Source organism: Meleagris gallopavo, chromosome 15 (assembly GCF_000146605.3).
Source record: "Meleagris gallopavo isolate NT-WF06-2002-E0010 breed Aviagen turkey brand Nicholas breeding stock chromosome 15, Turkey_5.1, whole genome shotgun sequence".
In the NCBI taxonomy this organism is placed as follows: domain Eukaryota; kingdom Metazoa; phylum Chordata; class Aves; order Galliformes; family Phasianidae; genus Meleagris; species Meleagris gallopavo.
Window position 1 is genome coordinate 4,025,670 of NC_015025.2, and position 25,222 is coordinate 4,050,891.

At 41.6% G+C, this 25,222-nt stretch overlaps 1 protein-coding gene across 1 annotated transcript in view; it reads right to left on the reverse strand.

Moving 5' to 3' along the window:
* Positions 1-5: 5 nt before the first annotated feature.
* The window catches only part of WWC1 (WW and C2 domain containing 1), a 63,213-nt gene continuing 37,996 nt past the window's right edge, over positions 6-25,222 (reverse strand). Inside the window, exons 9-23 of the mRNA XM_031555649.1 lie at positions 20,673-20,915; positions 19,163-19,252; positions 16,350-16,888; positions 11,461-11,569; positions 9,670-9,750; positions 8,707-8,793; positions 7,677-7,869; positions 6,449-6,601; positions 5,737-5,837; positions 4,785-4,932; positions 3,170-3,334; positions 2,793-2,885; positions 2,067-2,297; positions 940-1,061; positions 6-439 (exon numbers count right to left, since the gene is read on the reverse strand). Of these exons, the coding sequence (XP_031411509.1) occupies positions 373-439; positions 940-1,061; positions 2,067-2,297; positions 2,793-2,885; positions 3,170-3,334; positions 4,785-4,932; positions 5,737-5,837; positions 6,449-6,601; positions 7,677-7,869; positions 8,707-8,793; positions 9,670-9,750; positions 11,461-11,569; positions 16,350-16,888; positions 19,163-19,252; positions 20,673-20,915 (2,422 nt within the window). The 3' untranslated portion in view covers positions 6-372. The remainder of the gene's footprint in view (positions 440-939; positions 1,062-2,066; positions 2,298-2,792; positions 2,886-3,169; positions 3,335-4,784; positions 4,933-5,736; positions 5,838-6,448; positions 6,602-7,676; positions 7,870-8,706; positions 8,794-9,669; positions 9,751-11,460; positions 11,570-16,349; positions 16,889-19,162; positions 19,253-20,672; positions 20,916-25,222) is intronic.

Genomic DNA, 25,222 nt, shown 5'->3' on the forward strand with positions numbered 1-25,222 from the left:
GCAGACAGGCAGCTGCTGCCGCACCGTTCCTCCACCGCCGCCGATTGCCGTCAGGCTGCTAAAAGGCTGAGCTGTACAAAAGGTTTACACGGCGTTATTTAAGAATAACAGCACCGGATGCTGCTTTTGTTCTTATTTAAAATTCTATTTCCCAAAAATACGTTCCTAAATATACAAACTATACAATCTTGTCATTTAATGCTGGTTTTTGTGATGATATACGTCAACCTGAAGTCCTTAAAACATCCACGCGCTGACAGAAGCTCTAACGTAAAAAGGCCTCGGTACCTTCATATACCACATAAATAACTTCAAAACAAACAGACAAACTGCAGTTGTAGAAGTGTCCCAAAAGCAAATACTTTATGGTGATCACACGTCATCCGCAGAGAGTGTTGGAATGTTGATCCTGGGCCGTGTGAAAAATGCCATTTTCTCTCTAGAAGAAGATGATCAGCTGTTAGTGCAATAGAGCTCTCGCCAGAAATGTGCATCATCTACATTAACACGTATCCCACCATCTGCCACCACCAGGAACAGCAGCACACCCTCTCTCGAGCTACACCTTTTACGCACACATCACAGATCCTGCAGCTAAGCCCACGATTGATCTAATTAAAAAAAAAAAAAAGACCAGTTCAGAAAGGATCATCATCGGCAGGATGAGCAACGTTACTTAAGGAAGCAAAGGACTGCTTCTGCATTAAAATAACGATTTGCATGTTTGGTGCCAGGCGGGGAATGATTAGGACTGTTTCTAGCTGCTTTGCAATCACTTGCAGTGCTGCAGTTACTTCTGACTTTCAATTGGATTTGAAAATTGAATTTGTTTAGCGGAACAGTTAACTGCTACTACAAAAAGTAGCCGTATCAGTACATTAATCATCCACAAAAAAGGTAGTCAGTTCTCACCCGCTTCACCAAACGATCCATAATTACCTGAATGACTGCACTTCCAAAGGCTCCTTCCGACTTTGCCCTCGGAGCCGGTGAACGTCCTTGGCAGCAGCTCTCATCATTTTATCAGCTTTGAGCTCACACTTGTGTTCTGTTTTTTCCACCTAACAAAACAAGAAAGCTGTTTGTGTTTCCGGGAGAAATTGCTCCATTTGAATAAATCTGTAAATACAGCAGTTTCACCTGCAGGTCTGAAGGGCCTGAGAAAACTGCTAACGCTGGAAGCAGAGGCCACAGAATATAAATTAAAAGTTTGTCAATAACCACTGTAACCGGGAGAGCTTTTTGTAAGGTCGTCTTCAAGCCCCTCGCCAAGAATTGTGGCTATCATCTATGTCTTCTTTGCATCACGATTCTATCACGATTCTTTCAGCTTATGCAAGAACATGGTAATTGTTTTCCAAGCTCTATCCCAGAGGGCTTTTATTTATTTATTTATTAAATCAACCACATGCTGTGCCATCAGAACTTAAAATATTTCTGCCAGAGGTGCTGCGATAAACTAGGAAAGCGGAGAATCAGCCCTACGTACTAGGGAAAGGAACTTGCAGATCGAGTAAGGTTAAGTGCTAACCGTTGCACCACCTGTAGCTTGGGAGGCTGAACTTTAGAGAACAGATGGGATTCGTGACTTTCCGTACTTGCACCTGAACTAAGACAGGAAACCCCTGTGCTGCACAGGTTCAGGAGTAACAGAATGCCACAAGGAAGCTAAAGAGGCAGGACAAACTCCGACGAGGCTAGGGGAGGACTCAGCTCAGGGGAGTTCATACATCCATGCTAGACAAACACTAACTAGGAATGATCATCATCTTAAGCTCATGATCATCACGCACAAGTTTTATCGAGCCATTATTTCTCTCAGGAGAGGCAGATTTAGATGCTATCCTCCTAACCTTTGTATTTGCAGGCAGGCAGACACAGACTCTGCAGTCTGTAAACGGAATCTGAGAACAGCAACTTCCATCATCGATAGCTTGCTTGATGGAATTGTAAGTACAAGACACGAGCGACCGCAGTGCTAAGGTTTAATTTCCAGGTTGTCTGAAATCCCATTTCTCAAATCGCACTTCTCAAATAAATAAAATCCAAAGGCAGGTATTACTTACTCGTTTTTCTACTAGCCTCAGCAGCAGTCGAAATCTCTCATCATCCTTCACCCACTGCGGTAACTCTTTCTCACCCTGACTCTGAGCTTGTTCTAACTGTTCCTTCAGTTCTCTCAGCACAGAGATCTCCTGAACTAGCCGATCGTGCCAGGTTTTTGAAGCCTGCAGGTCCAGCTCCAGGTCTAGTGAAGTGCGAATCAGGCGCTCTGTACCAACAGACTTAATTGAAGGCTGAAAAAAAAATTATGGACAAGAGTGAGAACTGCCCAGAGCTCACTGAAGACCCAATAATTTTATGTGATCCATTCTTGTTCTTGCAACACTTCTTAGTTAAAAAAAAAATAAAAAAAAAATCTGTCCTGAGCATCTGAAGCTGCATTCTTTTCACCTTCTCCCCCAGCTCACCACAGTGCAAGCACTAAACGCTATTACAACAACATGGCAGAAAAATTTTTGCTACTCAACTCTAATACGATGGAAGATATCAGGAACAATTCTTCTAAAATGATTTCTCTAAGCAAGCTCTGAAGTTAATCAATCCTGTCACATTCTGGCATTTCAAGTAAATTATCCTTAAGAAAAGTTATCTCACATGCAAAGAAAAGTTTCCGAATGAAAACACTCGGCAACTGATTTGTGTTTACAAAACATTCTCCCTTTTAAACAGTTTTCATTTCTTTTCCTACACGTCTGTACAAGACAAAAAGTAAGCAGTGATGCTTTTACCCGTTTCACTCTGACGCTTCGTCTCTCCATTGCGTTTCGGACAAAGGGGGTTTTTTTGGATAGCGTTGAACTGTCACTGTCGCTGCGATTCAGCTGAAAAATGGAAGTGAAAAAACATCTGCCATCAAACATACGAGTACGTACTCACATTAGCGGCAACATCACAGTGTAAGCTGTGATGTAAGCAGAACTTTCAGGTTTCGTAAAGACTGCAGCAGACGCTGCCCCCCAAAAAGACTGAAACTGCTGAAGTCAAAGGGGAAGAGAAGAAAGCAGCGTCAGGACTCGGTAAGAAACTGAGACTACGCAAACACTGGTATCATTCTCTCATTAATGAAAAGCAGTATTTTATAGATCCAGGACTGCATTTTCCTTACCCGACACACATACTGACTTTGTGGTCCCGGTGAAAACGTTTTGGAGCGGATGATGGTGCTACCCCTGACGAACTGAGTTTGTGGTGGATTTGCTGGCCTTTTGTCTTTTGGACGAACTACAGCAGCAGATTGTGCAAGGCTCTCTGTGTTTGTCTCTTTATCCACCTGAAAGACAGATACTGCGGTGTAAAACGCCAGCTTGCCATCTTACCAGTGACATACCCTGAGCTGTCTGGCAGCCACCTGTGACAGATCTCTGCTTTCAGGCCAGAGGCATCGCGCTTAAAACCAGAGACTCTTTAGCCCTTTTCATACAGGGTGTTCTGACGCTTCACTCTGAACTCAGCAGCTGCTACATTAACTGTATTGCTCCCTAAGGGCTCCGTGTCCATTGATTGCTGCGCAACACAATCGAGTCCAATGAGCTTTGCCTGCTGGATCCAGTACATCAGTGTGAACCAGCAATTTTGCATACAGAAAGCGAGTTACAATTTTGAAGACCGCTCTTTTGCCTTTTGTGCATCTACAGCAAATACAGATATAAATAGCTGTACGTACATCTGCATAGAGAGCAGATCTAGAGCACGTTAATTATGCTTGTGAGAATGTAGTAACACTCAGAATTATATAAGGTCAAAGCCACAGCCACATATTAATGAAAACAGTTTCCATGAATAACAAAAGAAGGCGTGAAAATGCTTATTAACCACGGGAAAAAGTGGTCATGCAGTTATTTAATATTTCAGTTCGATAAGCATTTAAAAATCAATTATGAGCTTTCAAAAACTGCTGCAGCTCTGCTCAGCTCAACAGCAACCCAGTCAACTAAGCAGCAATTTCTCCCTTTAAACTGAAGCCTTAAATAAAAGAAGACTCCCTTAGCAGGAGACGAACAGAAAGAAATAGTAAAATGTTGACATCAGACAACAGAAAATATTCTAATAAAAACAACAATTTTTTTCAGTACCTAGAAGTCAGAAAATCTTTTGTTAGAAAGAAGAAAAAAGCACAGCTAAAAAAATACGCAGCCTTACATACAGTATCACAGGATAGACAATATTGGTTCAGCATAAAGGACTCTGGGGTAGCATTACACTTTACTCTTCAAAGGAAACATCTGGTGCAGACACAGACCACTCGCACCAGCAATGCCTTGCGGTTGTGTAAGTAAATCAGGTCGCTGCCAGGTGAAATATGAAAATGATTATTTTCAATACCAATCCATGAGAGTTTTTGGCAAGAGAAAGTCTGCGCAATCAAGCTAACCACACGAACTCATACCTGCTGAAAGAGTCAGTTTCCCAATGTAATTTGAGATTTGGCCTTAAACAGAATAAAAATCAAGTACAGATACCTCCTTACTGCAGAGGTGCAGAGGTCTGTGTCTTCAGTGTTCCTAATCAGTTCTCAATCATTGCCTCACCGAGGCTTTTTTTCCCCCTAGGGTTTATTCCTTTTGACATTTTAAAACTAGAGTGAAGCGTCAACACTGCACATGTGAGCACTTAAGAGAAAGGCAAAGAAAGATTTCATCCTCAAATTTTTGGATGGTGCAATCAAACGGGGCCGCTCAGAACACTGCATTAAACAACAGGAAGTTTAACTCAAGCTTTACCTTTACTGCCATATCCACGTGAGGATGGGAATTCAGACTTTCTTCTGTTTCCCACAGCAGTTTTCCAGCACAGAATTCTTCTTCCTCTTCTGCTTCATTTTCACTGATCTCATCCAGTTCTTCCTGCTCAGCAACCTCTTCATCTTGCCTGTTAAGAACAGCTTCTGTTATTGAACTGGCCTATTTTGTACAATATTCAGGTATTCCAGAAGGAGGTTACTTCCCGTAAGCTGCTGAACAGAAACTCATCCCTACGGCAGTCCGTTGCACCTGTTGCCAGTGGTTCTGTAGCAACCGAGATTACACACGTGAAGTTTTATATACAAGAGAATAAGGAAAACTACAGTGAAGCTGCAGTAGAGGATGACCATTGGCAACCAGAACCTTCCATTCACACTGATTTTGCTACAAATGGAGAAAGTTCAGGGTTCAGCCACGTAGTCTGAGCTTAAGATGAGTACGTTTCTTGGGATACAACTAATCTTAGTTTAAGAAGTGATACTGGAGATTATGGAAACACTTCTTTAAACATCTTTTCAGCTCCCTTGAACTCTCTGCTTCTCAATCAAGTCCGTTGGTCTGGCTTGCATTTTTATTTCAAACGCAAGGCTCCGTTAATAGAACTTGAAGCTGAACAGTGTAAGCAACCACCAAAACTAATACTGAAGCAAAACCATCCACCATGCAGCGGAGCTTTCAGAGGTTCACAGTACATTCTATCAAAGAACGAACACGGTGCTATCATATCTATTTTTAAGCTTTGAGCTTTGTTCTAATTTCCCAAGCACTACCTCCGTAACAGAAGAAATACAAAATTCACTGCAAGATGGAAGCAGCTTTCCACAGCTTGGTATCACCTGCTTTTTTTTCTCTGCACGTCAATTTTTAGTCTTGAATCCCCCAACGCTCTGATAATCCCATGAGAATGAGACAGTAGAACGCTGCTACCTACCAGCCCTCTCCACTAGTTAAAGCGGTTCTGCTTTTCTCCAGTTTCTTCTCCACAGCTTCCAGTTCAACAGCCGTCTGCTCTAAGAGTGCTGATACGGAGTCCTGAGGAGAGCAAGAGGTTTCTTTTAAAGGTACTACTCTGACAGCAACACGCCCAACATTTGGTCAGAACAGCCCTGCCAGCTTTCTTCTGGTAGCAGGAGAAAGTTGTAATCGCTACATCCACATTGCTCAAGCAGCTCATTACACGTCAGCGTACAGTCAGAACCACTAAGTATACCTGGTCCAGCTTTCGCCAGTTTTGCTATCTGCACAGCATGTGTGCAACTACCAGACTGAGCGTATTACGTTCATGCTGCATGCCACGCACACAGAAAGGTTAAGTGTGTATTTTTACTTGTTCAGCGAGTTTATTGCAGCAAGGTAATCCGTCTAGTGAGAAGAAAGGCAAAAGCTGACACATTGCTTACATCAGACCGCATACCGTAGTCCTCGTGCTCCACAAGGTGCAGATTTCAGTAAGCAGCCTGCCTGGGACAACAGCACATCTGTAATCGCTCTACTATTTTGCTGCATTTAGTAACGTTCTCTGTTCTAAACATAAACACGCCAGACTTTATTTCTCGTCTATTGTAAAAGGCCTTCCTTCAGCCACCCCAACAGTACTATTGAGAGGGTTTGTAAGAGATTTCTTTGATTTAAGGAGTTCTTACTGTTTTATCAGTGCAGGGTATTTCAGAATGAACGTTTCCTTGTTTACTTTTTCTGTTTTGCTTCTGCAGATACTTGGAACTAAGGAGGTTATACCAACGAGTTGATCTCTCTCCAGATCTACATATGTCAGCAAGGCTAATTTGTGCTCCACCCTATTCAGAGGGAAAAATAGTTTTAGTAAAATACTGAAATGCACTAGTACTATACCAGTAAGAGGAAAGCAAAAAGTCAGGACTACCCGAGTTTGGCAAGTTCACCAGAAAGAAAACTTGCCCCGTTTATCCCCATCATTTCAACAGCATGTGAGGAATTGCACTAGCAATGCTTTATGCTTAATGATTTTAACATTGGTTAAGACTTCCAATCCAAATATCAAGTGCCTTACTAAAGGTCCCGTGCACAAGTACTAACAATCTTGCTGCAGCTAGGATAACTTACAGCCACAGCTTCAAAACAAAAAGGAACAGGAGAAGACTCCTTACAAGAGACCTGCAAGGTTGACAAAAAATATCACTCTTTCAGACTGTGATGTTATAGTTCTGTAGATTCCGTACTTCATCTGCCTTCCCTTTTCCCCACCTCACATTTAATACACATATTTACAACCAAAATAAAGCTGTTCTGCAGTTTGTTTAATCGGTGTCTGAGCAGACTCCATTTCACAAGCACAGTTCAGCAGACTGCATGCTGAGCGCACGTCACGCGAGTTAATGCGGTCCCATCAGGAGCTCAAGTACAGTAAGACATTACGTGCTGCCAGAGAGGAGACCTCTATTTGGAAAACAGATCTTTCCCTCAACCCGGACTTGCTTTGCAAAGCAGGTGAAGGAAGAAACGCAGAAGCATCATAAAACATGTACTTCCTTCAACCTAAGACGACGTTACAGAACACTTGCGGGAGAAAAGAAATTCTGTTACTTAACTATTGCTTATATCCCAGTTCGACACACTCGACTCGCGTTCTAGAGTACATTACTCCAGAAACAGTGGCGTTTAAATCAAGTTATCTGGTTAGCACTGAAAAAAAGGCTGGTCGAACAAGAAGGGGCTATGTGTCTAGGGGATGACAAGCACCCAAAACAACAGTTACGTGATTTTTAATAGCGAAGCTCAGGATTATAAAAAACAAGACTCTGAGAAGATGCCACAATTCAAAGTTTAAAAGTTTGTTCGATTTAGAAAGGAAAAATCAACACAGAAAATGGATTGAAATAGATGAATACTAACCAAACATTCTTCAAGGCGAGATTTATCTACAGTGCAAACATCAACTCTTAAAGTCTTCTGGCGTAAAGCTGGGTAAGAGATAGAAACCCAAAATACTTCATTGTACATGAGATTGTCTGAAACTTCCACCGGTCTTGTGCGAAACAAGCAGCTTGTGCTTTCCAAACAGGGCAGGACTGCCACGCGAATGTTCCTATTGCAAAAAACATGCTGCGGTCAGTACTGCTGAACAAGTCTGCAGTCACCTCCATTGCAAGAGCTCCCTAAATCTGTAAGCAAAATTCTTCCTAAGCACGGTGAACGTGACTGTCCTATCCTGCTCTTTGGAGTATTAGTAAACCGAGGAAAAAGGAACATCTCATCACAAAATCAGAGACAAGGTGGTGTGAGCTGCTGTAGATTTCATCTCTCTGAATCTTGTGATGGAAGATCACGGGATTGTTTCGCACAGTGGTTTACATCTGCATAGTCTATCACTAAACAGAAACTTATGTGACTAAGTTTAAACTTATGTGAAATACTAACAACGACCCTTTAATAGAAACAGCAGCGCAAAAATCAAACGAGCTTATGTCAGTTTACTCGCTATACAGCTGAATTCAAAAGTTACACCTCGAATGAGTCTAGCAGAGCCTGTGCATTTCCCTACACATGGATACATCTGTGCACGTTTCCAAGATGAGTTCTGCAATAGAATGACAGCCCTCTCTTCACTTGACACAGTTGCTGTGGGTGCTGCTACAGTTAAGAATCTTGGTGGCTGGTGTTAATCCCAGCAAAGTTTGCTCTTGTTAATACAGACCTTTGAGGAGAAAGCTGCATCTCGTTCCAGTTTGAGTACGGGCCTCATAAAGGATGTGACGTTATGAAACTTAAAAGCATTTCAAAAGGGGTACATTCTTTTGAATTGTATGTATTATTTATATACATATACACATACATATTTTAAAAGTGTGAGCAACGAATCAACATCTGTTTAGCTCCTCCTGAAAATACAAGTACATCAAGTGTGTTCGTTTCACCCACTTACACTTTTTGGTCCTGTTGTAACAGCAGTGCTTGAACATTACTCAGCTGGATAACCAGTATTGCAAATTGCTTATTTTTCTCATCGTATCTGAATTGAAAAGACACAAAAAACCCATTAGAGAAAAGTCTGTCACAGATGCCACGAATGAGCATTCCACTTGTTTCAACAGTATTGGAAAAAGCATTACGCACTTAAGACAAAACCGTAATGGGAGCACGGCCTGCCCGTAGTTTATAACTGTATCAGTTTCACGTTACATGAAATTTTGCTAAAAGAATGTGCAGCATCACTTTAGAATTCGTAGATACAATAGACTATAGATTTGTTACCACACTGATTTTTTGGGGATCTACTTAATTGCTGTATTGAACTAAAACCTTTCGAAAGGCCTTCTATAATCAATCTAACACACAAAAAAGTTGCATGCAGAAATACTTGATGCAAGTATCGCAAAGACAGTATGGCTAACCGTTGTTTCACTGTTGATGGCCACGACATGGTAATTTTACGCTTCTTTTATTTCCTCCATTAATATGTCACCTTCTACTGAACCATTTAAGGACAACACCTCTGTGCCTACCCTCCTGTGCCTTACCTGCTTCTTGTGGGATTCAAGCGTGGCCAATGATTACCGCTTACCCTCATCAGCTTTTGCCCCCACAAAACTGCACGCTGAAGGAGACAGAGGGAACCGCAATGCTTCCTTCGGTCCAGCAACGTCAGTGCTCCAAATGCTACTTTGTACTGTCATACCACTATCGCCAATTGATTTCTACTGACATGAAAGAAGGCAACTGGGCCAAGGATCTCACAGAGATGAGCGCAGTTGTCAATGACAGTATAAAGAGAGTGTTTGTTAATACCAGTGGGATAAGGTAAATACGGTAAGTAAACAGAACAAAGCATAACCTTGAATATTCTTTCTGTAGGAAGGAAAATCCAATAAAAATACATTATGCTTACCTCATTGCAATTTGCACTTTAGCTGTCCTAACTGCTTCTGTATCATCATTGTCAAACACCATCACTTCTGATGCACACGGTCTGAGAGAAATCAAAGACAATTAAGGGCTTAACTTCCCTCTTATGGAAGGTGCTACCAGGCAAGCAATAGAAAAATCTTTTGCCTTCCATTCAGGAGTTGAGCGTATAGACTTTGTAAAACTAGCATCTAGAAGAAAGCCCAATTAAAGAAGTTCAGTCACCCTTAGAGGTATGTATTATGTATTGCAGTCCTTATCAGCAGAAAGTCATATGCCTTCCCCTTTCGCTGCCAAGAAAGCCCCATGACAAGCTGTGCAAAGAGAAAGCAGGGAGGGCTATTAAAGGGTTCCCTTGACAGGATTTTATTAAAGACAGCTGACTGCCCAACAACAGAAATAAGACTTAACAGTTAAAATCCTGTCCTGCACCACGACAGCAAACATTCTCAAGTTTGATTAAAGTCATTCCTTTGTTTCTTTAACAAATCAAACTTCTCTGAGAACATTAAAAATAACAGAGTACCTTGATAAGTATTCTTTAAAGTAGCCACCTGCATAGTTTTTCCTCCCAGTTCCTCCTCCAAACTTACGCGCTCTAAGTCCCAACAGCTATATTCCCCATTTAACTAGTTGAGAGACTACCCTGTAGCATATTAAGACAGGATTAGCATCAAAGCGTCTCCCATATTGCTTGGCAACCTTCTACATTTCCTCTACAGAGGACAACTGTATTGTTCATCCTACCCTCGCTATTTCTTATAGGAATCAAAACAATACTACAGCCATTACAAAGGTTGCCAAGTCAACAACCCGAACGTTAAGTAAGACATAAATTCGCGTGGGATGCATTCTCTGCTTCCACCCCCATTCTCTCTCCTTCCCTCCCTCCCCTTGCCACAGAGCTTCCTGCCCCATCGAGAGGGCACAACTGCCCTAAGATATCTCCCTGAGTGATTGTTTGACTTGAAACTACAAGGTCTAATTTACAAAGCATTCCACAAGGGAATGGTCCTGTGAACATTGATTACTCATCTCTCTGGAGAATTCATTAGTAAAATGGATGGGAGTAGAGATCAGCTATTTTTCACATCTACAGTCACATACAGGAAAAAAAAGCCCCGTATCATATACCTCTGTCAATAAAAACAGTAAAAAAAGTCATCGTAGGTAGAATCAAAACAGGTATAAAAAAGAACAATATCTTTCAGTGTACTTTTTGTCAAACCCCACCAGATAGCTTTAGCAAGCACTAAGTCCAGAACCCCAAAAGAAGCAGTAGTGCACATATCATTCTTAAGGTAGGTACTAAGAGATAAATATCTGCACAAGTCACGTACTGAACTCAAAACACCCAGAAACTGCATCGCAGCTCAGATAGCTATATAAGGTGCTTCTGTATTCCTCCACGGCATATCAAAGGCCTTTCAGGCTGAGGGCTGTCACTGCCACCAGTAGGGCTGGCTGGTGAGAGGGGAGCATTACACCTGCCGGATGGCTCTCTGCTGTCGCAGCTCACCAGTGGTTTCAGAAACTGATGAGCTGTTCAAGCAGTTCTCCATGAAGAGAGAAGCGAAAACTTTGTTTCCAGCAATGGGATACGCAAGTCACGTTTGTAATCCAGTAAGCAACCTGCTTACAGTATTGCTTTTTTCAGAAATATTACAGAGGCTGAGGTCGGGAATCTTAGTCATCTAATCACAAAAAACCAATCCAAGCAGCGTTGTTCCAGCCGAATCATTAGCTTCTTCCTAGAGAAAGATCTGATGTCTACCTTTGCACAGATGCTTCGTACACGCCGCTATCTCCAGCAACAGATTCATCAGACACTGCAGCTGACACACACGCCACCTTCAGCGCTGTCCCTCCGGCTGCATTTACACCTATCAGAAAAGCACAGAGGAAAACCAAAAACAGATGTTAATGAAAATGAACTGTATAGATCAGAAGCAGCTTTTTCCTCATTCTCCCCTTGAATTACATTTTTTTTCCCCACCTCTCTTCTGGTAAACAACAGCACGTTTCTGAACACAGACAGCACAAAGGCAGGGTGACCTGTGCTCATCAGCCAGAGCGGAGTTAGTACTTATGGAGAGTGCCAGACTGACTTGGAGGGCACACAGCTTTGAGACAACCAGAAGAACAGCGTGTGGCAGTGAGGAGAGCAGGAGTTGCACAGTCGATGCCCATTTAATACCTGGGTCCTGCAGCAGAGTGCCCGCAGACGAAAGCTACGTTACGCTGTCTGCAGTATCACGGCTGCCCCAAGTATCTCTGGGGATACGGGTCCTCACATGAGGGGCTTCAGAGCATTTGAAAGACAAGGAGGTATGCAGGACAAGAGGACAATGCGTAGAAGATATAGAGCTTCTAAACTCCAAAAAAAGTTACACATCAATAACCATTAAAAGAGCTTCCCCTGCAAGTGAGCCTTGAGCAGGTACTAGCCCTTCTGTCCTACCATCACAGACAGAAGCAAGGAAGGCAAATACTGCTAAGTGAGCTCTGGCCAGGAAGGGATTATTTGAGGGGTATATCCTAGCTGGAGAGCTTACACCACGTTCAGCTTCAAGGAGGGGGGAAAAGCAAGAAAATATACTCCCGTACTCCTAGACTAGGTTAGCGTACAAAAGACACAATATAAGTTTGGGATGATAAGGTTATCTAGATACACATGGGGAGAAAAGTTACAGGACTCGAGGCAGCAGACACAGAAACACAGAAAAGACAGAAGAGAAATGGAGAGAGGTAAAGCAAAAAGTTTTGCATATGGATGTTAAGTCTGCTGTATGGGAACCACAGACAGGATACACAGAAATGGTACAGAGCTGTGCCCAGGGAGGGTCAGACTGGACACGAGGAAAATTTCTATGCAGCAAGGGTGGTCGAGCACTGAAACAGGCTTCCTGGAGCGGAGGCTGATGTCTCACACCGTCAGCATTCAAGAGGCATTTGGACAACGCCCTCATTAATATCCTTTAACATTTGGTTAGCTCTGGAGAAGTCACGCAGTTGGACTCAATGATCTTTGGTACGTTCCTTCTAACAACTATTCTATTCCATTTCTTGTGCTACAAAACAGGGAATGATGCACACTCAGAATTTTGGCAGATTTCGCAGACAGAAGCTCCAGCCACAGGTCTGAGAGTTGGGTGTGCCAAAGCAGCTAACGAGCACTGTGGCACGTCCAGCTCATCCCCCTCCAACACTGGCAGGGCCCAGGAACATCTGCTATGTGGGTGCGGACGCACCGTGTTGTCACGCAGAGAGCAACAAGCCCCACAGCAGAGGTGTGGGGACACACTCCTCCTGTGGGATTTTTGTCTTACCGAAGAGATCCCTTATGAGGACCCTGAATCAATCTATTGTTTCCATCCTGTGTTTTATTACCAAGCAGATTTTTTTTTTCCTGCACACAGTTACATAAAGGCCCATAATTAAAAACAGATTTGAAAAGCACCGGTGCAAGAAGTGTGCAAGTTCAACACAGGATTGTAGACTGATAAAAAGACTTGCTCTACAATTATCAGCAGAGGGTGCTGCAGGTAACACCAATATGTTGCTCATGTGTGCAAGAATTCAGGTCAACTCATCCTTTCCTGTTGACAGTAGCACCAAAGGATGTTTTTTTTTTTCCAAAACGCCCATAGAACTGCTGGACAGAAATTAATATCCAGACCTTTATCCCAGAGGTCAAACCACATGAGTAAACTTCGGCACCCATAACACAACGGATCAATCATTAACAGAAAGTAGTGGAGATGTTTCATACTGGCACTCAATTCACTCTCGCACCATGTGGGAGGGCCTGGGCCTTGTGCTCCCCACACCCTGGCTCTGGGTATGTGAGAGGCCAGGAGTATTTCCTCTTCCATCCGCACTGCTCTGTGCCCTTTCTTCCCCGGTTCCTCCCCTGCTTTCTGGTTGTTGGAGGTTTATGCATTGCTCCCTGAAATGCCAGTCCAGGAATCTTTTCGTATTAAGCTTCTTTATTGGGAAGAACGCTGCAAATCGGTCTCCACATGCTTAAGCTTTTTTTCTCCTTTGATTACCAATACTATTTAATCACTTCAATCTAGGAAGCCTTTGCTTTTGATAACTCCACCTGAGTATCTTGTGGTCAAGGGGAATGAACGAATCCTCTCAGTTTCCCAACGCACACTTCTGATCCTTGGACACATCTCAGATCTGCAACAGTTTGCAATCACTTCTTTTCCAGCCCCTTTTCGGCTTGCTAGCTTTGCAATTAAGGAAGCTTAAGCCTGCCGCTATTGGAGGCCTGTTTTGTTTTTTGCTGTTTTCTGCTATCTTTTTGGGACACCTTCACCCAGGGCAGGAGCCCCTGGCACAGGCTAAAGTGCAGAAAACTGATGGGTAAAGCTGATGGGTACCGAGATGTCGGTTTGGGCATCTCAGAAGCAGAGAGCTTCCCTGTTCGATGCTTCAGCTCCAGCCCTCAGCTCCAAGATACATGTAATCCCATAGGAAAAGGCCTCGGAAGAAACAGGAACTTGTGACAACTGGAACCTGCTGCGCCTTGTTGGCAAAGGTGCATTTAAAATGAAAGCAACGGGCAGAATTCTGACTCATCCTCATCCCAGTAAAAAACAGGGAATAGAGAGGACGCACAAACACCAAAAATACAGTGGGCATACAGACATCAGAATGCTGAAGTGTAAACCTGAATAAAGATGAAGGGGTTTCCTGAAAATGACACCACGCACCCACCCTTTCCCCCCCTCACGTTTCCTGTAAACCATTAAGACACTCAGCACTTTAAGACTCACACACGCACGCTAGACCTGGAACTTTTTCACGTAGCTAATTAATGCAAAGTTTGGGTTTCTTATTTTAAACTGCTTGTCTCTGAAGAGATATTAATCAGAAAAGCAAGTTAATGGAAGCTTATTGGTTCTACTCCCTTCTGTATTCACAGGGTGGCTGGTAATGCTTGCTATGTTTTTTCCTCAGCTTTTTTATTTAATTCATACAAATAATCACAAGTTTTCTTTTCATGCCATTTCCTCTTTCATGGGCTGTCACTGACACAGCATAACAAGAACTTGAAAATGCATGCTTTGGACTGTCCTCACATCCATGCCATCTCCTCAAAGAATGGGACACCACCAAATTCCAAGTTTTGCTATTAGTTTCACCTAAACCACTCAGTTGTCACTCAGGTAGTAGAAGAAACCTTACATTAGCTCAGAAGTGGCGGGGATTTTTTTTATTTTCCTTTTTAAGAGGAAACAAAAGCGAATCTTTCAGATCCACGCTGTTCAGCTCTTCTTAACAAGAACATGTGAGCATGCTTTTGCCACAAGGCCACGGACTGACCGGACAGCTGCAGCCACCTCAGTTTGGGTGTTATACCGAACTGCCCACAAAATGCCTGAGCAGTAAAATCTCGTCTCATTATTGCCCTGAAATAAACTACTTATGGTGATTATTTTGTCTGCTGACTGGGTAACAGTAATAATCGCTTAATCTGCTTAACACCTTAGCTTTCACTTCAACAGCCTCGACAAATCTTGAACAGCTAAAAAGGTTAGAACTAATCAGCGTCCTGTTCCAACAGGAATAATTACTGTTTCCTACTCAAACCTTGCTTATAGGAAAACAGTAACTTAAAGGGGAAGCTCTGCACTCGTGTCTTTTACTGTATTTTAAATAGCACCAGCTTTTCTAATGGCAACCATGACAGAAGGAAGTGATAACATGGTGCTAGTTCCCTCTATTCACGTAGGCTTTTTTTAATAATCCCATGCAAAACTGAAAAAACTGACCTGCCCTTTCATAAATCTATAGACAAGGAGTTCACACACTACCTTAAAGCTCTTCTTTGCTACACGCACAGCTCAAGCTCTTGGAGTTGTTTCCATTGGGTTTAACCTAGCTGCCAAGACACCAGCTTCAGACAGGCCCCAGCTCACGGCATTAACTGCCACTTCCTGCTGCCCCTCCACCACAGCGGGGCCATCACTCTAAAAATGGATGAATATTTCTCAACCACATATGAGCCATATGTATGCATCGGAACATTCACGCTCCTTAAATGTCTTATTTTATCACGCTTACAACCTAAGCACGTTTTTGTTGCTAAGAGACCACCCCCTCAAAACAGCAGAAACTTGAGCACAGCCTTGACATGCCTCTCAGCTAACATTAATGAATTCACTGCCACTGATTTACTGAGATCCAGAGTGAGCTGTCGTGCACGCTGAAGTGGCAGGGAAGGATTTTGATTATCATTTGTCTGCGGTTAAGCTGAACGGCCTTCAGAGTCATCCTCAGAACTCACCCAAAACATTTTCATCAGTATGGCATCACTGCCTCCTAATGTCATACCTAACACAATAGACCACACTCTGAGTAGTTAAGCACCTAATTAATCCAGACATCCCACCACTGAAATTTATATTTGTGTATACGTACAAGTCACTAAAAACAGTCTTCTGGATGAATCATCAAATTACTGGTAATTTTGTGCATAAATTAAAATACCAAGCCTTTCTCCCAAGCAGGATGTACAAAGGAATACACTTTCCAACGCAGATATCGAAATGAGGGACAGCTTTTGCGATACCTGCTTCTTAATGCAACGCTTCTAAACTACATTAAAATAAACCCATACACGTGCACAAAAATATTCTGTTATCGTACCTTGACCTAGATGTTTATCTCCTGCTCTCGGCTCTTCCAGTCTACAGTTGCCACTCCCAATGTTTAGGGTGAGTTCTGAGAGATTTGTACTTATCTCTGTATCATCAAAATCCATATGGCTTGAAAAGGCATCGCCAGTAAGGAGTGGGTCTATCACCAGTGGAGAGCAAGGGGGGGATGGAGAAGAGAGAGATGACCTTGGAGACAGCGATGTCATGGATTTTGGAGTACCAGACAGCGATCTCAAAGCCTGTATGCGACTGGTGGCATCTGCTTTGTGAGTTTTTGCTACTTCATTTTCATGAATAGTAGTGATACAGCCTGATGGCCGAAATCCAGTGGCTCCTTCCAAGAGCAAGTCAATCTTGTTTTGATAGTCAGAGTCCAGCTGCTCCAATTGCTCCATGTGCTCACAGTAGAGGTCAGTGAAGCTGGCAGAGGTGGATGAATCCTGACTGGAGGTGGCAAGAGATCCTCTACTAGATGCAAGAGAGCCAGGGCTGCTGCTTGAGGAGAGGGAAAGCATGCTGGCGGAGAGACTGAAGGAGACAAGTTAGAAAACAGTTATATTGTATTTCTTGATTTCTGAAATAAAATATCACCGAGTCTCCAAGCGCAGACAGTGCATTTTTCTTTGTCAGCTCAGGCCATATGCATTAGCTCCATCTACCCCAATCTAGAACCAAAGTCTAGCCAGTGGAAAAGTTAGGCCACTTTTTAATAAAAATAGAGTTCACGCACATTTTTGAACTCACCATTAACATTCTCCTAAGAACTCCTGTTCAGCCAAAGCAATACTAAAATAGTTTCGAAGCAATCAGAAATTAGTGACAACATTCTCCTCCCACTTCTGTTTGGAAAAATCTGTGGTAGCTGTTAACCTCCAAAGACCACCACATTAAAAAAAAAGAAAAGCAAGGTCATGCAAGCAAATCAAGTGTCTGTCCATACAGAAGAAAGTTTCCATTCACCTCAATCTTGGAACTCAGCTCAAAAGGACAATACCAGCTGCCTGGAACTTGTCCTTAGACACGTGGCCCACACAACATGCAGCAGTTCCCAGAACACTGGAAGGATTTACCTACACGAAAGCCTGCTACATGGACTCCAGGGCCATAAGAGCAAAGTAAGAATTGGGGCTGAACTACAAAATTAGTCCTCACTAATTATTTTTCCTTGGAGACCCAATAACAAAATATAACAATAAAATTAATTTTGAGCAAGTGCTTAGACCTCTGGTACTGACTACGTATACCATCTTTAGAAATTCCATTTCAATCAATTCTGCTGCTTCAGACAGTAAATACCTTGTTTACTGCTGACTGTTTAAGGACCTCTTAATCGTTACTTTAGATATGGATTAGGTATTAAAAATACCTCTGTATACGTGTGAGTGGTTTAGGCTTAAGTTGTCTCACAGAAAAACAGTGAGGATGTTAATAAGCCTTATAATTCATTATTTATGGGAACAAGCTAGAAGCTTTGTCATAACATTATGCCTATGACCTTACAAGAAAAAGAATCCAGTATGATTTTGGCACAGAATGTCTACGTTTTTATGATAGATGTGCACTGCACCACATTTGTTAAAAAAAACCTTTGAATGAAACGACTGAGATGTGATAAACATTTCTGCATTTTAGCAATATATGTAAATCTGTTAAAGGCTAATGAATCTAGAACTCTTCAGTACTTGTTCACAAAAATGGAGTGGGTTTGTTTGTTTGTTTCCGTTCTAAATTAACCTTGTCCTCATCAACCAACTGGGCTCGACTTCACTTTGCGCATACCTTTGAATGGCAGACATTTCGTATTATAGGGTTAATAGCAAAGGCTTATTCTTACGAAGGAGCATGCCAAGAACACTGAGAACATAGTTAAGAAAAATTAGTTTCACATGCTTCTTGGTCACCTCAAGAGATCCCTGATCAGCTAGAAGAAACCAAAATGATGCAGCTCCACTGCACAAGAACATCACAGATAGCTATTCTCCATGGTGGCTTATTTACAAATCAGTCTTGCACTATGATTTTTTTTTCCAGTCTTTTCGGTATCATCTTCACAACATGAAACAGAATCCAAGTGGAACAGAAGCTACAAACAGAATAAATTCAGTACAAATAGAAAAAAACCTCAACCAAAGAAAAAACCCCACCAAACACTCTTTCTAATCAAAAGGCTAAAGACATAGTTGCCACTTACAAAGATTTGACTTTACGGCTTACAGACATGCATTTGTCTCTGAAAAGGGTAATTCCACTGCTTCCAAGAACTACAACCTATATTAGCAGACTACGTTAAGATTACAGAAATATTTCTGTTAACCACAGCAGTTTTGGGGTAATACAATACACTGCCTACGTAGCAAGCAACAGCATACTTGGAATCATAACACAGTAACACGTAATTACATTTTTAAGATACATTTCACTTGCTGTGTTGATATTAAGCTGTATTTAACATGCATACTAATAAAATAGCTCCAAATATTTGCAAAAAAAAAAATCACTCCTAGCCACGATCACCTAAGAGTCATATGTCAGAAATAAAAGGGATTGCTGGAACTCACTTTGTTCTCAGAAGCACCATCACAAAGACACTTGTTGCCTTCTAAATGCCTATCTAATTTGAGTGGGACACATAATCCTCAAGGTTCCTCTTTCTACTGACTACACGGGAATCCCAGGCATCTTAGGCAACTACTTACCGCAAGTCTTTAAAGATCGCTCAGCTGAGAGATGTTGTTAGCAGAGAAAGGGCAGTTACACCACGTGCAGTTAAAGAGCCTACAACTTCTGTTAAAGGTTACATACCTCTTCAGCTGGGTGTGCAACATGGCAACCAATCGTGTTGTTTCTTCCAGTTCTCGGACTAGCTGATTTCTTTTGCTATTCAACTTCAGTCTAAGAGAAAAGAAAAAGATGATCTAAAACAGCATTTACAATTTAAAATGAAGAGTAAAGGGAAATTCTATTCCTCCAGTGAAATCCTACTAAAGTTAATGACTGTGTACAACATAAAGGACAGAACTCAGTTAGGATGTGCAGTGCTTACCAACTTCCAAACTCTTAGAATGAAGAGCTCAATCCTGAAAATATTCACAACAACAGAAAATTATGCATCATATTATGAAAGTTAATGTATCTTCGGATCAGGCCTCACAAGAAGTCTAACAGATTTTGCTTGCCGTATGATACTGTGTTCCTATACTTACTGTGCTAATAAAGAAGTGCTTTCACTGGCTTTCAGTAAGGCTTACACGATTCAGTTATCAACCATCTCATTATGACTTTACGTGAATTAAGGGAATTTAAGAACATCTCAGTTTTATTTCACACTTGGACTGTTTGAGGCACAATGTGCAGTTAGGTGCTTGTTCTCTAATTTAAGAGGCCTTCAGGCACGAAATCCTTCCCAAGAAACAACTTATTTCTTCAGCACACTTGAACAGAACAATATTCCTGAAAATCACAAATGAAAATGTTCATCTTACAGCAACGCAGAGAAACATTTGGTCAACCATAGATTTTTTCATGCCGGTGAAAATCCCGTAGCTGAGAGTCCGAGAATTTTTCCAATACGATAAAACCATAAAGAGACTACATAGAAAATTTGTGTAGTCCAGATACTGAGCATGTAGAGGAAATGAAAATAGAGACAGACAAATGAACGCGGTACTCTTATTCCATTTAAATTGAAGAGACCGCAACTAAAAATAGCATTGCCACCGGCACCCACATTAATACATCCAGAATGTAAAGCAGCTGTAGGCAGCACCTAACGCAGCATTCACCCTCAGTGTACATTCCTACTGCAACAAATCAAAATTAAGTAGGATAGCTCGTATTTCTTTCAGCTAGTTCAGATTCACAGGACAGTCCATCTATCTCCCACAGTCCTGTCAAGTACCAGTTCCTAGAGAAATCCCACACAAGGGTGTTATGAACTGAAATTTTTAAAATTTTGAACCTTTATTTGTTGACATTTGCACGCTCCAGAGAGCAAAGCAACTGCAGCAGCTGCTGTGAGGAGCTGGCTGCACACAGGAACAAAGAGTAAGCTATCGTTATACAAAGCTATTTAGAGTATTTCTTACTCTTACACATAAGATCAATTTAGAGGAAGGTGCCCAAAGAAGGCCTCCCCACTGCAAATTAACAACTATAGTCAGTTTCTTTTGAAAGATGATTTCAGAAATGGCCTTATTCAAGCCTGAGAGCACAGTGCTATAGTGCTATTAGTAGCCAGCCAGGAGGTACTGCTGCTTGTTCCCGATTACCCCCATCCAACGAAGCAAGCTCTGTCCTACACCAAGCAACCTACCTCTCAGTTAGAGCTTTGCTCTGAGTGTCTCTAGCAGCCTGAAGATCTTCCTCTAAGCGCTTTCTCTCCGTCTCCAGTCTCTCTACCTCTCCTCGAGTCCATTTTCTAGGACTGATAAATCGCATTTCTTTTAAGAGCTCCTCTTTCTCATTAATTAATATTAACCGATCCCGCTCAGAATCCAGCACACCAGGCCAGGCCTCACTGTCAAGCTTTGCCAGTTGTATTTTCAGGTTTCCTATTCTGCAGGCAAAAGAAAAAAAGAAACCAAACAATTATTCCAGGAGGAGCATCTGAGCTGCTGTTCCATGGATGCACAAAGATGTAACATGATCAACCACATCTTCCATAACAGTGAAGAATCTGAGCTCAGGGACAACTGATCTCACTTTTATGCCCTCTTTATGGGGGTGTTGCCAAGCGTGGCTCTGACAGGGGGGCAATGTGCAGAATGGGATTTTAACACACGTTTACTTCCACTGGAAAGCCAAGGCTCTAGCTAACTAGGGGTTTCCATCAGTCAGGGAATAGCACTTAAAATTCCAAATTAAAATAAAAAAAGCTGTCAGATACATTCTAGAGGTGTCCCACGGACCTTCATGCCCTCACAGTGCTTAGTGTGGACAGCATCACGCAGTAAGTATCCGATGTTTACTTGGTTTTATTGGAGAGAATTCTACGCTCCCTACACTGAACTCAGACAAGCTGGTAAATATCTGGCTACTCAAGAGTTTAGAAACAAATTCTGATTTTACAATGCTGAAGTTAATCACGTGCATTTACTACTACAATAATACAATCACTGATTCAACACTAAGCTCGATGGAAGTATTTAATAGCTAGGCTTCTTCTGGCACAACACGATGCGAGAAGTCAGAGGCACTACAATCCCACCTAAATCCAGAATCACTTATTTGCATGAACACCAAAGTGCATTTTGATATAACGCATCGTTCCAGAGTTCAGGAAGAAGTCAACAGCAACACAGATCTGTCTGACGAAGCCGTTGTTAAGTTCCAGAAGAGGATAGCAGAGCTCACAGTGGCTGAGGCAGCGGCTCACCACAACTATCTGCCCATTCCCTGTTTCCCAAGTATCTAAGTTGCTCTAACAATCACCTGCTTTGCAGTGCAACAGAGGCAAGCAAAAAAAACCTGTGTGGGTCTGGGATCTGATAGAGTTACTGAACATAAATTGGGCACAACAAATAATTACCGTTACTAATCTGGATGATTCTTTCCAGAATATGCTTTATTCTACAGAAGCGCATAGGGTGATTCCAAAACCTAACAAACTCAGCCTAAAGCGATCTGAGTAACAAAACGCCGATCTGGGCAGCAGCAGCTACACAATGGCTGAACAACGGCCTTGAAGAATAAAGCTTTGTCTCCACATGCCAAGAGAAACTTAAGCCCTACGGCAGCCTGCAAAATCAAGGTGCAAAAATTAGGCTTGCCCAGACTGATCCGCCTCATCCATTACGGGAGATGAGCTAGAGATTACCTTTCTGAAGAGAAACCTCATTTTTTCCTGTCAACCCATCTCCCACAGCAGGTTACTTATTCTAATTAAATGTCCATAATTGTTAGATATTCAACTCAACTATTTTTATGTTTTCTTAGCAGCTATTCTATTTTTGAGTGCCTGATTAAGTGTAATACTGTGCTCCAATGAAGAATTAACAATGGCATTAATTCATAATCCAAGAATTCTTCTGTGCATTTTGAAGGGATATGAGTTTAAGAGGATTGGCTGGCATTAATCTGATCACTTCTGGCATACATTTGCATGGATATGGCTTTTCCACTGGAATTTGTTCTCTATGCACTTCTACGTCTAGCAGTTCTGTTACGCTAACCCCAGCTTTCACCCTGCTCTGTATATGGTCACTTTTCCTCCTTGTCGGTTTGTCTAGTCCAGAAAGACAGTAACATTACAAAAGAAATGCTTTGCAGATTGACATTTGACTGAAAACTTCACCCTTCAGCATCCCCTGACTGAGTCTGGACTACGTAACCCACGTGCCATGCCAGCTTTGCATTGGAAGGAAATCAGTAGTACTGGACTGAAGTCACTACATAATGTTTCTCTGTGGCTACTAGTATAAAGAACAAGAATAAACAAGAATAAAACTTCAGTTATTAAATGATTTATTCATTGTCCTATCAAGTGCCTTTAATTTATCCCTTTGGGAAAGCTGGTATCTTTATGTGTAATAGGCTTAATAACACGTAACATTTTTAGTCCTTTTGAAGACCACATGAAGCGCGTGCATCTCCAGAAATGTGCACGTTAATATACACATCCTCAGATCACTTCTTCAGAAAAATTCAAGTGGAAGGTGCACTCGAAAAAACTGGTTAGTGAAATATCCACACCATTGTTCCAATGCTTCAACTGACTTTAAAATATTCCAGTTTAGGAGAATACAGAGCGCACTTTTTAAAGTCCAGAGTTATCAACAATCACACAGCACCCAAAATGAAATTTTAGCTGCTGAAGGAATTAAAGCAGTGCACGGAGAGCAACCGATACACAACCGAGTTAATATGTTATGTCTGAAACTGCACAAAATCCGATGACGCCTATCCTTCCAGCACTGCTGCAGTAGCTGTCTCCTAGTCGAGACACAGCACTAACATGTATTTCAACGTAAGTCTATTATTAGTTTCCAAACCAATTAGCCTAGAAGTTTGTCACTGCAGTCGTCCCTAGTTCCTTCTGTGCATGTTTGACACTATCTACTTTAGGGCTCTCATTGTTTCACTGAGCCATGAAAGAAAAGGACTTCGTGGTAGATGAGGGAACACGCAATTGCACTCTAACTGCTCTGCCTGGAAAAGTTCAAAATACTCCCTTACATCTTGTGGCATTAGTCTGGATGCCTGGTAAAAGGTGTCTACTACTGTCTCTTTTCAAAATCATCAGGACCTTGTAAAATACCTAATATGACATCACCTTGATTGAAAGCCTTAAGTGTCACCTTTCCAGACAAAGCAGAGTTAATAGGACAGCGGTGTTCCTACCATCTTGTCTCCCTTCATAAAACCTGTATGAGTAAACTGCTCTCTCCTTTAGTTCTTGAAACATTTTAATATTCCATTTTGGAGATAGGAGATGCTAACACATAGTAAAGAGTAATCTTCATAGCAGCATAGTATTGTTTCATCTTAAAACCAGTTATGGTGTTTCTTTCTGCAGCTCCTAATGAAGACTTTGCCAAAACCACGCTGCTCTGACAGATGGAGACTCTTTCATTTCAGCATTAATTATTCATTCCCTTTCAGATCAATCTTTCCTCAATGCTTTTTTTAACAATGAAAAAAATCTATAAATTATCTAAGAGAGACATGAGGTATTAAACCTTTAAATGCAATGCTGTTGTACGTGCTGCTTCTTTACTTCAAATGAAGTATTAGCCTACCCTTATAATGTCATTTCTTTGTAAAGAGTATATTCATTTTCTCTTCATGTTCATTTTACTCGCTTGCTCCTTGGAAAAGATGCAGGCTTAAGTAACAGTGTTCCATCTCAATCTGAAGATATAAAGGCTGTAAATTAAACTGCAGTCGGGAGAAAAGCTTAAAAGTAAATAATGTTTAACACTGAAACATCCTGTTGCATCTGGAGGATTAATAATTTTACTGTTATTATTGATTTAAATCACGGAACGATTTTAATCTTATGGTAGGTGCTTAAGTTGGTTTGGCAAAACAGTCAGCTCTGACAAACTTACCCTATTTACAAAAATAAAAGTTTCAGCTCCTGTCAACAGTGGCTGGTCACACACATTCTTTGACAACTACCACAGATACAGATCAAAATTTATGCTGCTGAGAAACATGCATGCCAGTATACTAAGATGAGAACACTATGAATATTCTCATCCTTAAGCCTTAGATCTGAACAGCAACTAGAGAAAAAATTATTCTCCTTGCAAATATTCCAAGTACCGACTGTTCCACACCTTTAAAGTTACTATTCTGGAATAGGCAAGTCCCTTCAGAGCAGTTAACATCAAAAACACTACTACTACTCTCAACAAGGACTAGCCCAGCCAAAGTCCACAGAAATAATATTGCTTCATGTTTTTTTTTTTCATTTAAGAGCGGTATCGATCCATAAAAAAAAACAAAAAACCTCCTAATAAGCTGAATTAGCTCTTATCTGTACTAAAATAAGATACAGTCTAATTTTGGCAGAAGTTTTTTAAGTAGGTACAATTTTAAAAAGTCTATTATTCATTCATCTCAGATCAGAAAACAACAGTAAAAGCTTACATTTTTACAGATAAGCAGACAAGCACTCAAATTGTAGTCATTCAACCACGTCTTGGTATGCAAGGTGTGAACGCAATATTCATTTCTTCTTATCTGACCTGAAGCCATGCAAACATTCATTACATTTTGAATAAGGTAAGGAGATGCCTTTCAGTACAGCCTCCTTATTTGGAATGGAATGGGGAAGCATTGGCAATGGGCAGCAAAGCCACTTACTTATGTCCTCACAGGTGCGGCTAAACTGAGTTCTTGATGTATTAGTCACTCCTT